Raw genomic sequence first — 16,401 nt, forward strand, 5'->3', positions numbered from 1 at the left:
TGCAGTAGGACAAAGGGTAATGGCTTTAAACTAAGAGAGGGTTGATTTAGAATAGCAATAAGGAATAAGTATTTTACAATGAGGGTGGTGAACTACCGGAACAGGCTGCCCAGAGAGGTGGATGCCCCATCCCTGGAAACATCCAGGGGCAGGTTGGATGGGGCTCTGAGCAATCTGATTGAAGATGACCCTGCTCATGGCAGGTGTGCTGGCTGGAATGGCTTTTAAAGGCCCCTTCCAATCCAAACTATTCTCTGCATCCATAAATACAAATATTCCAAAGAACTGGGGGCAATAATGAGTTTGTCTGACCTTCCATGCTCTCCCATGAGCTTTTATTTTAAACATTATCATTTTGATAGTGACTGATGGCCAAATAGGGGAGGCATAACCCCTGGCTGAGATGGGAAGGACGTCAGGCAGGGTCTCTATACACACCCTATGGCACAGGTCTCAAACCATGCTGTGTACTTCAGGGGTAATGGAAAAGAAGGATAGGCATGTTTTCCTACAGCTTTACTGGTCCCAGCACAGCAACCTTTTAGAAGGATGATTTCGTTACAGAGACAACATGGATGCCAAATTCTGACTTATGAATTTCGCAGAACGGGGCTTTGGTAAGTGTGTACATTCATTAGCAATCCAGACAGGCAGAATAAAATTATCTTTCAAATCATCCCTGTACCAAACCAACTCTCGTTTCAGTTTTCCCCAATAGTTACACAGAGCTACAGTGACACCCGGTGGCCACTAGACACAGACACAGGTAAACTTGCTGTGGCCAGACACAAAAAAAAGGAAAAATTCTGCATCTCTAGGTCATTTGCTCATCAGCAATAACAACCTGCCCCAGCACAGCACCCTCAGAGCAGGTGAGGACCCAGGGATGCAAGAGCAGCAGGAACAGGAGGCTGGGAGCAGCCAGAACAGAGAGACAGACCTGCATTCTGCCCCTATGTCCATACTTTCTGGAAAGAATTAAACCACCAGCTGGTAGAAGAGACATTTAGCGTTCTCCAGATCCCTCTTATATAAAATGGAAAGCAGAAGTCATCATCATTTTTACAAATAATCATTAATAAAATGTTAGGAAACCATTAATGGATTTGAACAGAAATTATCAATTCATTTCAGTGGGACTAAAACACTGGGGAAGAAAAAACTTTAGAAAATACAAACTGGTTTGATTTCATATTTCCAAAACTTTTAGATTTGTTGCTCCTGCTATGAATTTAATTACATGAAGCAGGGGTGGGGGCTGCTCCCCTTTTCCCCAAGCAGCTGGGACACACAAGTGGGTCTATTTGGTCTGGAATAAAGTTTTTTGATTTTCATTTCTGTAAAAGAGAGCGGGGATGAAACACATTTCAAATAACTCAAGCATGTGGAACATTTTTTTCTCTCCAAAGACCTGAAAAAACCCACAGGTTCTTCTCCTATCCTTAAGAAGGATACTTGTCCCTGCACTGACAAGCAGTGGTGACCAGGGTAGCAGTGAAGAATTTCTGTTGTATAAAAATCATCTGAAGAACTATACAGCCATACTAGACAGGGTGACACACAAAAAAAAATGCTGCAGAAGGGAGTGATGATGTCTGTACCAATTATTTTCTTTCATTAAGATCTTGCCTTAATCTTGTTTACTCTTTTCCATTTTTCCCAAGTTTCTATGGAAACAATGAACCATATGGCTAGATGATGATGAATCATTGCATTGCTGGCAACATCAGCATGCATAGCTTCCTGTTTTGCAGTGAGTTCTAAATTCTCCTCCAATTTTCTGAAAGTTTCAGAAAACAAGGAATCCTCATCCCTTGGACACAAGCACCAAATGCTGTGTCTGTTGCACCTCTTGATGGTTCTTTAACATTGTCTGTAATCTTCAAAGCTTCCATCCCACTTAACCAGGCAGCTGCATATTAATGCTCCCTAGCAAAAGGTGCAAAGGAAGACAGGTTTTGAATGTTTTTCCCCAATAAAGTTAATAACCATACTGAAGAACATTCAGTTCCCTAATATAGCAAGCTCACAGGCACCTCAGCACCAAGACAACGTGCTTGATCGTGCAGCTGATCCAATCCCCTTTGCCAAATTCTTAGGGATCCAGATAAGGAGGAAAATGCTACACATACCCTCAAGAGAAGAAAATCATAAGGAGGGCCAGGATAATACTGCAATAGTGAATGCTACACCACCTATGTGACCAGAGCAACAAGTTTTCCAAGTTCTCAATTTTTGCAACTTTAAGTGAAATTAATGCAAATGCTAGACAGTTCAGCATCTCAAAGTCAAGCTTTTAATTTCTTGTGCTTATTTTGGCTGTTACAATTGTAAGTTTATCTCTCTGCTTCTCCCATCACAGAAGCTGAATTTGTTCCCCCTCCTATGTAACCTCCTGCCTGAAAGGAAAAATAATGAAGTACTCCAAAGGCAAACAATGCTGAACTTCATTTTAGATACTAGCCTTTTACCTCTCTCCTTTTCCTTTTGTTGATGATGGCCAGTTTCTTCCTTTACAGTACCCTAATGAGAATGCCAAGAATTTGCTTTCAAAAGACAGTTTTCCTCATGCACCTATGTAAGAAAACAGCATCACCCAAGCAGTGCAGCACAGAGTTACAAGGGGAATTCTTGCACATCAGCCTCAGCACAAGAGCATTTCAGCATTAGTATGACAGCACCTTTTGTCACACAGCTTTAGAAAACACAGACTCTTCCTGATCTCTAAATGGCATATGCTTTCAGTTGGCCTGTAGTAGTGGTCAGGCTGAGGAACATCCACTGGTCTGCAGGCAGGATGGGCCCAGCAAAAACTCAGAGTGACTTAAAAACAAATGCCTAAAAAATTTGGCATCCATATAGAAATTTTTAGGCTCACTTCCCCATACATTGCTTTATATGAGGAAAGCATGGAAACTCTGACTGAAACAGGCCCAGGTAATGCTCAGTATCTTTTTCTAGATGATTGTGTGAACAGTTTTCATCTGATCTCCACACCAAACAACATTTGTGGGTTTTACTGTTCTTTCCCTCTTCTCTGCAATTAGCAGGCTTTGGCTCCCAAAGCCTCATTTCCAGAAGCTCCTCAGTGCTCTTCCAGCCATTTGACAGTGCCATACACCATCATCTCCCTCCAGCCTGCTGGTCAAGGTCCTGTGGGTATTTGCCACAGGCTGGAGGCAGTGAGTGGCTCTGCTCAGGATAATTTATGAGTGCACCTCACTCATGGAACTATGGCCAGATCCCAAGGGCTGCTGTTACATTCTTAATATACACTGGTGTTGCCTGTAACCCTGAAGTTGGCTCTGCTGTGAGCAGGAAGCCAGAGAAGAACTCCTTCTAGACATCCCTTTCCCACCTACACTTTTCTGGGACTAACAAAGGATGTAGGTTCAATGACACCCCAAAAATGACAAGACACATATATGTATGACATGATATACACATCATACTGCCAGATGGGATGGTGGTCTCCTTCCTCCCTCCCTCAATCAGCTCCTTCCCATCAACTATATTTTGGTTGCTTGTGGCTCTGTGGTGACCAACACTTCTGAGCCCACAAATCAACTGAAAACTAATCTGGTCAAAATCCATTTTTTCTAGCAAACCAGAATCAAGATTCACTCAACCAGTGCAGCTACACATGCACAGAGCAGCAGGGCCCAGTGGCAGAGGTGCTGGAGAATAAGGATTACTCCTTTCAGCCTCATTGGCTCGCTTTGACAGTAGAAGTGCAGCCTTTGAGGTATTGCAGAATCTGAAAGATAACGTTTACCAAATTGATGGGATTTAGGCTTCTACATCAGTTAAGCTCACTATAAACTCCTGGGCCTGAGTAAATGACCCAGGTGCTCTTGGAAACTTGTGGAAGCTCTTGACAACCTCTTCCCCAGAGTCCCATCTTGCTGTCCTCCATGGCCAGCATAGGGACAGTAGGGGCAGGATGCTCCGTGGGACCCTTGTGCCCTGGGAACTGCTGCTGCCACTTTCCCCTTTCTCTCCCATTCCTTGCCACACCTTCTGCTTGCTCAAGAGCTCACTGAGCCAGGCTACTCCCCCTGGACCAGCAATAGCTTCTGCCTGTTCAGCAGAGGAGGGACTGTGGAGGAGCCAGGCTGGTCCACACAATCCCATCTGATCACAGAACTACCCTTGTGGCAGGCTCACTTCTCTTGGCAGGCAATATTTTAAGAAGAGAGGAAAACAACACAAAATGCCTCTTGACTGCACCACCACCTCCTCCCTCCCCAAATCTGGCTAAGATACCTGACTAATTTGAGGTAAAATGTGTTGCTCTGCACCCTTGTCATTGAAAAGGTTGCAAAAGCTACCAGATCTCAGCTCAGCTTACCCTCAACCCCCATTCCCAAGCTGGACATTTCAGTGTTAGGGCTTATCAAAGGACAGTGACTCTGGCTTTTGACAACCTTGAGGATTTCAGCATGAGTTTTCATTGCAAACTAGAACTGAATCAAACCTTCTGGGATGTTTTCACTAAAATGGGAATGTGTGCATGTATACCACATTCTTTATATGAGGAGAGGATTACTGAGGTCATTAGAGCCCTCAAGGGCTTGCTCTAATTTTATTTGCAGGCAGAATTCTCCATCCCAGATGAGACCAGCCCTGGCTTTCAGGCAGGGCTCAGCAACAGTCTATCAGACTCTCTTCGCATCTCACCCTCCCTACAAAGTTTTTGTGGAAATAATTACATCTCTATGAAATAACATAATTTGCCAAACATGTCACTTCAGAAATGTTTTCTCAAGAACTTCACCAGTACTTCTGAGGCTCCTAATAACTGTAATAAACATATTAACTTGACAGATGCTGAGGAGGAAATTCTCATCACCCCTTGGAAACTGGGAAACTTCACATGGTGCTTTTACCAAGCAGCATGACACAAGAGCACCCTGACATCACTGAAAAAGCATAAAAAATGGCAGCTGTCTCAGCTGGGTCAGAGAAGTGCAGCTTTCCAAGCTGAAAGATGTGCTAAACTGAGGAGAAGACAGGAGAAATTGAGGAAATTAATGAATTTGCCATGTGAGTTTGAGCAGATTGTTAAATATGTAATGTCTGCCTAGCCTGGAAGCAGATCTGAAACCAAGTCTGAATTATATTTTGCCTTCATGCATACATAAAGAAGATAACCCAGTGGAAATAGCAGTTTATAAAGCTCCTCTTTGAGTGTCCACAACCAACATTTTCCCCACATCATATTTTCTACTTGCAGAATTAAAATAGGTGATGACAAGGAAAAACAAATCCTACAAAAGAAATTGAGTTCTGCAAAGTAAAGATTCAGAAAGTTAAAGTAGCCTAGTGAGTATGAAGCACTCAAATGCAGATTTCCCAAAGCAATAGAAAAATCCCTCTGCTGGTGAAAACATTTTTTCTAGGTCAGCACTCAGAAGGAGACTTTGCAAGTGGGTATTTTTATTAAGGATCATAACTGCATGAATGCAAAGCTGTCTTCTTATTTTAAAAACAACATCAATGAAAAGACAATAATGTACAAAAAGAAGCAGATGGTACTGCAGCAACTTGGATGAAATGCTTCAGGCATAGCTGTAGTACTAACACACACATACCTGCCAGCAGTCCTATGAGAAGCATTACAACCCATCCTGACCAGGCATCCAGCAAACTCTTGATGAACTCCCATATGGATTCTTTACTTTTGCTAGTAATCTGAAATTAAACACATATAGACATGGCACTGATCCAGGTTGTCAGTTTTACAGTACAATGCTTAAAATAATTAAACTCCTAGATGGTGCACACAATTTCTCTAGTCTCTACTTCCTGCAGTCCCAATAATTTATTCAGTGATGTTCAGCTGATTAAGTTGCAGCAGCTCTTTCATATTTACAAACTCAGGACATCCCACATCCATATATTTAGAAGTTCTCCTCAAGTCATGCAAGAAGGTAGGAAGCAGTAACTGGGAAAATGCTTGTTTTTGTCACTTCCAGGATGGCTGTAACCCCAGGACTGTGACACATCACAGCCTGACCCCATTACCTTCCGGTGGCGGTCAGTGTCACGCGATTTCTCCCGCAACCAGTCGATGGTATGGAAATCTTCGTAAGTTCCAACATCAGGGAAAGGCTCATCCAGAAAGTCCATCAGATTGCCTGAACCATTCATGTCTCCTGCATTGACCATATTAGGATCTGTATGCAGAGGAAAAACAAGTTTGGCAATAAATCCATGCAGCTTTGTCACACATTTCAGAACCAAGTTTTCTGAAATACCTCCACAAGCCAGAAGTCAAGACAGCATGAAAGCAGTCCTGGGGGGCACACAAAAACTCTTCATATTTGATTTTAAGAAAGCAGGATGGGAAATTCCCACCACATATCCTACTAAAGCACAAGAGGAAATAAAAGATACCTGTCCCCAAACTACAACAAACAGTTACCAGAGGCATTTGATGGGAGTTTGGATGAGGGCATGTAGGAGTATGACAATGTCTATCCCAGCAAGGTGGTCTGGTTTGGGACACTGGAACAATACGGGCAAAAGAGGAGAAACCAGTATCAAAATATACAAGAAACACAAACCTGACAGAGCAAACATGAAAACCACGACCAGAAACAAATCTCACCACTCATACTAATTGAAGAGCTATTGTTTGTGTGCCTCTGGGATATAGGCTCAGCTACTGGTTGAATCTGCACATGAGAAAGTGGCAGCCAGGTCCATAAGGGCTCCAGCACTGGGCAGGAGGAGGCAGCTGTGCACTTCTACATCACTTAAAGTGCTGCTCTAAGGATGGTTAATCCAATCTATTCTAAAATAAATGCCGGAGAAATGGAGTCTTCCAGAGAATACCTAGGGTTTGTAATCTGAAACAGTGTGTCTAAAAAAAATGTTATCATGCAGTTACAAGGAAAAAAGCCATGAAAACAGATAAAAAGAATGGGGACATATACAGATTATAGAGGCTGTATAGAGTGGATCCTGCAGAGCCTGTAGCTCCTTGACTGACACGAGATAAATTTTGCTGGTCACTGATGAGGTCAGCAGGGCACCAATGACTGCAACCCACTTCATTCCATCAGGTTTAGAAATGGGAATGTCACAAGAATTTGGATCTTTGAAACTGGGAAGAAATTTCCCAATTTTGTAATTGGAACAGGCAAAAATGTAGCAGATAACCTTTTAGTGGATTGTCCATAAACCCTAATAACTCTGCTCAGCCCTCTTTATTTAGAGTCTTCTTTCTTCCCCTCTCCCCATTTTCAACTGTTTTATGTGAAACATCACCATTTAATTTTTTGCCCTAGTGGTGACTTTAGCAATGTAGTAAGTGTGAATACTCAGCTTAGTCAGTCTCTGCTCTCTACCACGTAGAGTTTTTGGATGACACAGACACCGTGAGAAAAGCATTATCTTACAGCTGAGAAAAGCATTATCTTCACAGGCAACCAGCAGGTCATCATTATACCATTAACAGAAACCCTTTTAAATGCGGAAATCAAGTAATCTCCAAGCACCATGGCATGTTTGTCTGAAAGAGAATCCAGCAAGTGAATCACAGCCTGGGGAAGGAAACCCAATGCAGAGCAGGTGTCCTGTGCAGTGCTGCAGAGCACAAATAAGCTGCCACAAGATCAGGGTGATTTAAAAATCAGAAGTTAAGAGGAGCAACAACTGAGAACAGCGATATTTCATCAAGCAGGTGAGAGCCACACTCCCACATTTACTATGTGAAATGAGAATCTGAAGGTGGGAAGTTGTGACTAACAGGAGCTGAAGCTGCAAGAGGACCTTGAGCTCAATGTCTTGTAGGAGGACTGGAAAGGGAAGCTGAAATGAGGTGAAAGCATTAGACTATGCTATTACTTTGTAACATTGTGATATATTGCACATTAGTTACGTGACCCTATTCTTCCCATACAGCAAAGAAGGACCTGTAAAGAACATGCAGCTCAGACTGTCTGCCTGCACAAGGCAGCACCCCCCGCTAAATAAACAAACTTCAGGAAACCCTTACACCGAAAGCATTGGCAAGTTTTCCCTCATACCAAAAGAAAATTACCCAACATGCTAGTTGTATCACGTAAAAAATAGCTTTTTAAGTATGTTGTCAATGCCCAGCACATGACAGTATTGTGATGGATAATACCAGGCCAGACCACAAGTATGTAGGATAATTACAATCTCAGGCTGAATCTACCCCAAAAATACGTGCTGCACAACACGTACAAGGAGAGAAAAAATGTGCTAGAGACCACAGGGCCATGGAAGACTAAGAAAACAAACAAACTTTGAACTCAGGGTAGCTTACCAGAACCTGGAAATTGCAGTGAACTGGATGATTGTCAGCCTTAAAGTTCACTTCAGGTACTATGCTTTTGAAAGCAAAGATGTGATATCAGATTATGCAAAACACAATTTTAGTAAATAAAAACTAGCTACAGCACTTTTGAACTGAGTACTACAGCGTTTCCATCTTATATCCTATCACCAAGCACCAGAAGTGTCCCCTTCTTTCTCTTTATTTGGCATTTATTTATCTCACCTTACTTTGGCATCTGTAATAAGTTACAAGGTTTATTTCAAGATGAGCTAACTTTTCCTCCTAGTGAAGTTTGCAGAGATGCTCTTGGTTCTGCCAGCAGAACTGGAGCCTTACACCAATCAGTCAGTTACACATATTTTAATGCATATAAATTAATCTCCAAACATGGATTGCAGCCAGGTGTACTGCAGCACTACACTCCGATGATGGCAAAAGCATGAACATTCATGGTGCTGGTTGTCTCATCTAGCATGAGAAATCTGCACTGTACTCTGGACACTAAAACCTAGACTCTTCTCACAGCTGATGAGAGGAAATGAACTATTTACATTAGAATGAGACAGATTACTTCCCAAAAGTGATAATTTCTGTTTACTGATCACAAAGAGATATCAGAGGCAGCCATTTTCCTCTGATCTACTGAGTGCAACACTACCCATTCAAAAGAAAACACTGCAATACCATGACATGCAGAATTAGTCACAAATGCAGCTCCTCAGACCTGAGCATCTAAGATATTTGGATGCTCTGAGAGAGCTAATTATATACACTGAAAGGTGTTGAGTTTTGTTCCATTAGATGTCCTTGCTGTCCTTTCCACTACTTTTGCAGATGCTGATGCAACATAATTTGTGCAAGAGCTGTTTCCTGCTTAGTCCCCATAATCTTTTCCTAATAATTTCTGGCACTATGTCAGCTTTACCTAGGGCAGACATCCAACACTGAGCAGTCTGCTGTGACTCCCTGACAGTGGCCAGTTTGGAGCATATCATTCTGTAATCTCTTAGGGACATTTTCCCCTTTGCTTTGCCTTTATCCACTTTGAATACCATCGCCCATTTTATTCCCTACAATACAGCAGAGAACTTTAACAGTGTGCACTCATTTTTACTAACTAGCTTACTGTATCTACAACTGAATTTGAAATCCACAACTGAAGAATTTGTGTCAATACTCTGCTATAATAATTGCAAACAGGCTCTTTCTAGAAAGGGAACCACACATCTCTGGAACTCACAGGGTTCTGGTCAGCAGAATTCCCTGGCTTTAGACCCATGCCAGACTGCTGTGATCCTGTAGGTGTAGCAAAGTTCTGGCAGAGACGGAATCACAAATCAAGAGAGGTCACAGACTGGCAGTTGTGCATCCTGATAGAGGCTTTCCTGGCTGCCACATAACCCAAGACATCTTTCAGAAATCTTGGGCCAGATCAACCTGTTGGTCAGTCCCTGATCTCCCAGCTGGCCATGCTTGGAGCACAGTATTATGAAGCCAGAGTTGGCTACCCTACAAATGTCAGAGAAGCAGCACGACAGCAAGCTGGAAGTAAGGGTCCAAATATTAGCCTGTGAAGCTTTATGACTGCAGGAAACCAGGTAATTTTTTAATAATCACATAAAGAAAGCAAAGAAGAGATTCATGCAAACAAACTACAGAAGCCAGGGTGGCAACATGGGAAGCTGCTGATGGACCAGAACACACCAACAAGCTCAGCAGGTGTCACATAGACACAAGATCTCATTACATGTACTCACTTTTTATTATTTTCTAAAGAACCAAAAAGTAGTAGTATTATCATATTTAGGGTCACATTTTTTCTGTGTCTCACAGTGAGTAAACTCATCATGTGGCTGGGATCAGCTTGGAGGTAAATTTTATAGAAGAGTGATAAATCACTTTTACAGTGAAAATGCTGGCAAACTCTCAGCTTTAGAGTACCATTACAGCACAAGCAAATGTAAAAGCCACAGCTATAAGAGCCCTATCAGTAAAATGACATTCTAGGCAGTATGCTGACTGACTGATCGGATGTGAAATGTATTTGACATGGCAAGCACAGACCAAAACATCCCATGGTTCAAAGAGGCTGAAAAGTATCCTGATGGAAAACAACTGGCTGAACAGTCATCAAAGGAAAAGTCTTGGCCCTGGCCTATTGCTCCTAGACATGCTAGTTCCATGCTATGTTCTCCTCATCCTGTTTTCTGTTTTAATTGGATACATTGCACTGAGGCAGGCAGTATGATTTTTAATGCAATTCCAAGAAGTTTCAAGTTACTTTCAACAGATCTCAGTTACTGAATTACTTCAACACTTCAAATGTTTCTAGTAGACAAACGTTCACCTACATGCTTTGCTGTTTTCCTTGAAGTGGAGGTTGCTATGTAAAGCATGACAGGATGCAGGCAGCAAAGAATGCCTCTCTTCAGCTGTGGCATGAGGGATAAGTGAACCTGGCAAGAGGCCAGGAGGAGAAAGCAAAAGCCTAAATGCCAGTTGCAAGTTTCTCAATTCACATCTGGAGTGCCTTTTTCAGGATGTCCAAAGCATCACCTGTTCCATCTCTAACACATGTGTCATGTGTTGGCCAACACACCAAAGGAGAACACAGTGTGTCTCAGGGCTTTTCAGTGCTCTAGTAACAAAATACCCACAGTGACAAAACAGAGGAGATCCTACTCCAGACACAAAGCTTTTGAAACGATTCAAGATCATTTCAATCGACTCCATCAGAGCTGAGCCCACCACTGACCTGAATGGTTGGTCAGATGAGCTCTGCTCATGTGGCCTGACATGACAGCACTTACTGCAACAAATGAAGGAGCACGGGGGCTGTGAAAATCCCTGGGATTTATTTTCTGTAGTAGGCAGTGATGAACAATGCAATTTTATTGGCAATCATCACAAGACCCCTTTGCACTGACAGATGGTTTGCCACTCTGTGCCCCTAACACTCACACTGACTGTTCCAAGGACCAAGCATGGTGCCTCAGCCTCATGGCCATTATCTGCTCAAGGGGATCTGCCAAGCAAAGGCACCTCCTCCTGAGGGCTGGGATACTCTGCCAGTATCCATCCATCCCCACTCCCAAGGAATTTACACCCAGTCACAGAGATGGATGCAGAGCACTCTCCTCACAGGGCCTCAATCCAGGCAAATAGGTCAGTGCTGCCAGCAGAGTGAGCTGAGCCAGAGATTCATGGAATGGTTTGGGTTGGAAGAGTCAGCGTTCAGAAAGAGCCCTAAGAGGATAAAGGCTGAGGCAGAAAGTTCCTGGAGCTGAGCTTGGTCACACCACAGGTCTTCAGCACCACCTGGCCAGAGAAAATGGGCCTGACAGCTGAGGAGGCAGGGATCAAGATTATTAACAGGGTCACCATGAAAGACATGAATGAAAAGTACAGGGAGATGATTAGGGGAATATGTCTTTTGGGGAGGGCTCAGAGACAGAGGTCTGCTTAGCCTAGAGTCAGAAAGGCCAAGGTGGTGTGGATGTAATTCCCCTTTCACCACCTGCCAGGTAGAAGATGGTTTAGAAATGGCAATGTGATATCACACAGGATATAGGAGACAGGTAAACAGTTATTAAACATTCTTCTCAACAAGAACTAAGATGCTGTTGGGTGGTGGTTTTACAAGGAAGAAGTCTTCAGCAAAAGCAAGCAGGCTGAATCTCCTGCAAGTTAAATGGGTGATTTTCTAAATAAAACGTCTACAGGCAATTTAAGAGTATTCAACTTAGAAGCTTCAGACTGAACAAGCCAATTGAGTTATTGACTTCTGTCTTAATGATGAAGTTTATAAAAAGGTGTTAAAATGACCTTGAGTTAGAGTAATCAAATTCAGACTCCAGGAAAAAGCAGAAAATGCTGAACCCATTCTTTTGGAAACATAACATGGGAAAAATTTTTCCCTATAAATTGAGAAAATAGAGAGGAAAGTCAGGATATTAAAATTGGAAAATGCCTTTCCTACAATTCTAGACTAATTGCATGGCCTCCAGATACAAATAAATAGCCCTGCAAACCCTCAGTCTCTCACTACACTAGCACAGGCAGACTGCAGTATCAGAAACAGTACTGTAAAATATTGCAGCATTTTATTGTATGGCCCCACCACCACATATTTCCAACTATGATAGTGTGGTCAAAATAAATACAGTCACATCTTTGATGTGCAGCTTTACCCTGAATAACCTCTATGGAAAAAATTATGAAGCCACAGCAGAGCTCAAAAAACACAGGGCACCAGATCACAGGGGAGAGGGCCTGGGAGAGGAGGGAAAGGCAGGAGGGAACATTTGGGATAAATGGCAGGAAACTGAGTTACTCTGACCAAACCACAGCCTTCAGCTGCTCCTCCTCAGCCACACACATGCTCACGGGGTGAGCACAGAGCTGGCCAGGAGCACAGGGTGACATGGGGCACACCAGCCCACCCCAGGAGCTGATAACCAACCAACAGGGCTTCCCACCCTTCCACAACAGCCAGACTCCCTCCTTTTCTCCTCCTGAGGCATTCTCTTCCACCGAGGGGTAAACCACACCCCAGCAGCCTACTCCATGCTCCTTCCCACAATGACTCTCCCTCTAGAAAGCAATTTCTTTTGGTATGAAATATCATGTGCCTGTTCCCCCTTCGAGTTTTCTTGGAAAGTCTGAACAAAATTATTTCAGCTGCTGAGTTATGTCAGAAAGGCAAGGGAAAAAAAAATCCCAGCTCTTTCCCTGCAAGCTCCAAATGGAATTTTTGCCAAAATTGGCTCTGTATAAAAAAAATGTTAAACCCACATCTCTATTTCCAGTGAGTCTTAAAGGTCCCTCCAAATAAATTTACTTGTTAGCACAGATGTTGAGGCTGTGGAAAAAGCAGGAGGAAAGAATCACTCCATCTGCAGTTTTGAACTGAGCTGAAACATCTCTATTAAAGGATGGCCCTCTGCTAGCAGCCCAGAAGCTTGGGCAGATGAGCCCCATGGACTGCATCAATCCCACACCCCCCTACTTCTTGAAGGAAACAAGATTTGATTAGGTAAAACTCTGGAAGCCTTCAGCTTCTGGGTAAGAAACTACATTTCAGGAGCCAGGACACAATGGAAACCAGTCCTAAGAGTGTAGGAGCATGTATGGTTCCTATTCTTGGTTTCTCTCTAGTCCTCGCAAAAAAGGGGGGAATTTCCCTTCTGAACCCAGTTTTTACTGACACGGAGCTCTAAGCCACATCTGAAGAGTCAGGGGTGCTACAGAGTTTTCCTCCTTATGGCACACACAGCTGAGCTTTGCAGTGCCACATCTGGGGTTCCAGTGCTGCTCTTTGCCTCTTCAGAACATTTTAAGACTAAGGGGGAAAAACAGGTTTTGAACTGCAAAAAAAGAAAGCAAATGCATTCAGAGAGAACAGAGTTGCACTGTTAGAAAGGAAGTGCCCTGGTATACAGTTACTCCTAAACAGCTTTCTTCTGAAATGGGATGTTCAATGGCATTCAGCATACCTCTCGCTGAAAATCTTTTTAAGACTTGAAATAAAGCTGATAAACACACACTGGAAAAGCCATTAATCTGTTCTACCATGTCACTTCTTGTGATTTGAGCGGAGGCTGTGAGTCATTTTCACACAGGAGGATAATGTTTTCCTGTTCACAGGGCACTGGTTTTTACTGCTGCATTTGATGCCGAGGCACTGCACAGCTACAGAGAAGTTACTTCATCCTGCTAAGGGGAAACTCCTGCTTCTGCAAGATGGGGAAACCCTTTCCTTGGGCTGATGCTTAAGAGAAAAATGTTAGAAGTGCTTTAGCAATAGCAACCTACTGTAACCCTGCCAGCTGCTCTTTCAACATTAATAATCGTGTGTGATTTTTTTGGTTCTGCTGGGCTAGAGATGAAGAAAGCTGAAAAAACCCAACACCTGGTGTGTATGTATGCACACACAAAAAAATGAATTAAGACTCCTTATCTACAACCTGATCCCATTTCACTAAGAGGAAAAATTAACACACACACACCCCTGTTGGGCACCCTGCAAGCTGCAGCGTGATGGCAAAAGCAACCAGGAAAGGGACTGGTTCCTCTGGGCACCACACTGCTTCTGAGGGTTGAGCACCATGCTGAGCTGGGAGCTGGTCAGGACTGAGAGGATCCCACAACACAACACTGACCACCAACACAAGCAAGACAGCTCTGGACTGTGGAGCAGACTGAGGGTGGGAGGATCCCCTTTCCCCTGCTGTAGTACCTGGCTGTAGCCACGATCCTGCTCACTTTCCCCTCCAGGTCAGCAAGCAATCTCACTATGGAGCAGTTCCCAGCCCCAGAAGGTTACAGCACTCCAGAGGAGCCTGTTTGGCTCAGGCAGAGAGGAAGTTCTCTAACCCAGGCTCAACTCTCCCCATCTCCTTCTCCTCTGGTCCCTGTTTAAAAGCTACCAGCCACTACCATTGAAGAGGTACAACCTTTGTAAGAAAGGCCCTGATGTGCACAGGGGCTGAGCACTCTTGCAGCCATGTGTTGGAGCCCTTGCATAGCATCCCAGTGCTGCTGGGGAGAGCACCTTGCAGCCGGGGATGTCTCCTGGGTCCCCCTTTTATACTGAGTGACTCTTAAACACTTATGTCCCAAATTTCTCAGGGCCCCAGCACACATATAAGGCTGCTGCCTTGTCTTCTGGCCCAGAAGATGTCTGACTCAAACTGAGACCAGGAGAACCACTGCCCAGCACCTATTTCCACAGGGCATTTAAACACGAACTGGAGAAGGGGGAGAGAGTGGTTCTTGGGCTCACACCTGTAGAACCCAAGCATGGCAGCCCTGCTGTGCTCTCTGCGTGGGCAAAGAGCCAAGTCTCGATGTGCCTGCTGAGCAAAGCACAGCTCGGCTCACAGCCAGGGCTGGGGAGAACTGAGCCAGCCTTGACTCCAGAGGGAACCAAGGAGAAGAAACCCAGCACTGGCACCGACAGGATGCAATCTACCCCCCACCCCCATCACCTCATGCAGCAACAGGTTTGTATTTCTATCACTTTAGAAGCTCAGTCTTGAAAAAACAGGAGAGGTTCTGTTGGAGAAAAATAAAATTGAAATTTATTTTTCTTTTCAGTTTGGAACAGCCATTGTCTTTTTGTACTTCAGTAATCCATTTACTACTTCCCCCCACACACACCTTATTTTCTGATCCTGACACATACCTGACCACTGGAAACCAGAATTCACCTCTCACTGGGATGTACAATCCACTTCAGCACAGGAGATGCAAAATATCACCCCCTGAATGTATGGGTGAGCACACAGAGATTCTAGGCCTGCCAAATATTCAGATTTTTCCAATAGTGAGAGAAATTTATTTGAACAAAAACCAGCATTTAGAAGAATTAAAACAACTTCCTGGAGACCAGGAGTAAAAAGTCACCTGACTCTCTGCCTGATGAAGCTGCAGCTGAGTCATCCTCTGTTCTCTGGCAAAAGCACACAATTATTTATCATAATTGTTTAAAAAACAAACAAACAAAAAAAACCCCAAAAAAGCCAACCCCATAATTTTCTTTTCTTACTTGTATAAGCTCAAAATTAATTTAGTTTCTTACATTGTACCATTTGTATAGAAAAAGTAAAAAGAAATTAAAATTTTAAAACCCAAACCCTAAAATAGATTTTAAAACCTTTACAGAAAAAAAGCCCCACAGGAGAAACACCATTTTTTCCTTTACAGATATATATTTGTGTATTTGTGCAGAGCACATAATTAAATATCCACAGCAGGAAAACAGACTCTGGACTTTGCTTCCACAAATACCAAGTCCAAAAGCACAATTTACCGTGGATTTTTCAGCCTTTTGGTGATCGGCATTTTGCAAAGCAGCAAAAATCCACTTGTCATCTCCTATGTTCCTTTTGGGAAAGGAAACTTTTTCACGTTTATATTGAAAAAGGGAAAACCGACCTTTTACTACAGCAAATTATGCAGGAAACCTGTCGGACGAGGTGCTTTGAAACCACATCAGCAAAAATTAACAAAAACGAAAAGCCTCTTTCCCCAAATACACCTCTTAACCCCTCAGGCAAGTTAATCCTCATTCCTTTATAAGCTTAGAC

General features: G+C 43.2%; 1 protein-coding gene across 3 annotated transcripts in view; it reads right to left on the minus strand.

Annotated features, from left to right (window-relative positions):
• Nucleotides 1-16,401, minus strand: part of CLCN4 (Cl-/H+ antiporter 4) — a 44,203-nt gene that overhangs the window by 24,680 nt on the left and 3,122 nt on the right. For all 3 annotated transcript variants that reach the window (XM_085052313.1, XM_085052327.1, XM_085052319.1), the window contains exons 2-3: nucleotides 6,028-6,179; nucleotides 5,595-5,694 (exon numbers count right to left, since the gene is read on the minus strand). In XM_085052313.1, the coding sequence (XP_084908439.1) occupies nucleotides 5,595-5,694; nucleotides 6,028-6,179 (252 nt within the window). The remainder of the gene's footprint in view (nucleotides 1-5,594; nucleotides 5,695-6,027; nucleotides 6,180-16,401) is intronic.

Source organism: Lichenostomus cassidix, chromosome 1, assembly GCF_008360975.1.
Source record: "Lichenostomus cassidix isolate B80296 chromosome 1, HeHo_3.0, whole genome shotgun sequence".
Lineage (NCBI taxonomy): Eukaryota > Metazoa > Chordata > Aves > Passeriformes > Meliphagidae > Lichenostomus > Lichenostomus cassidix.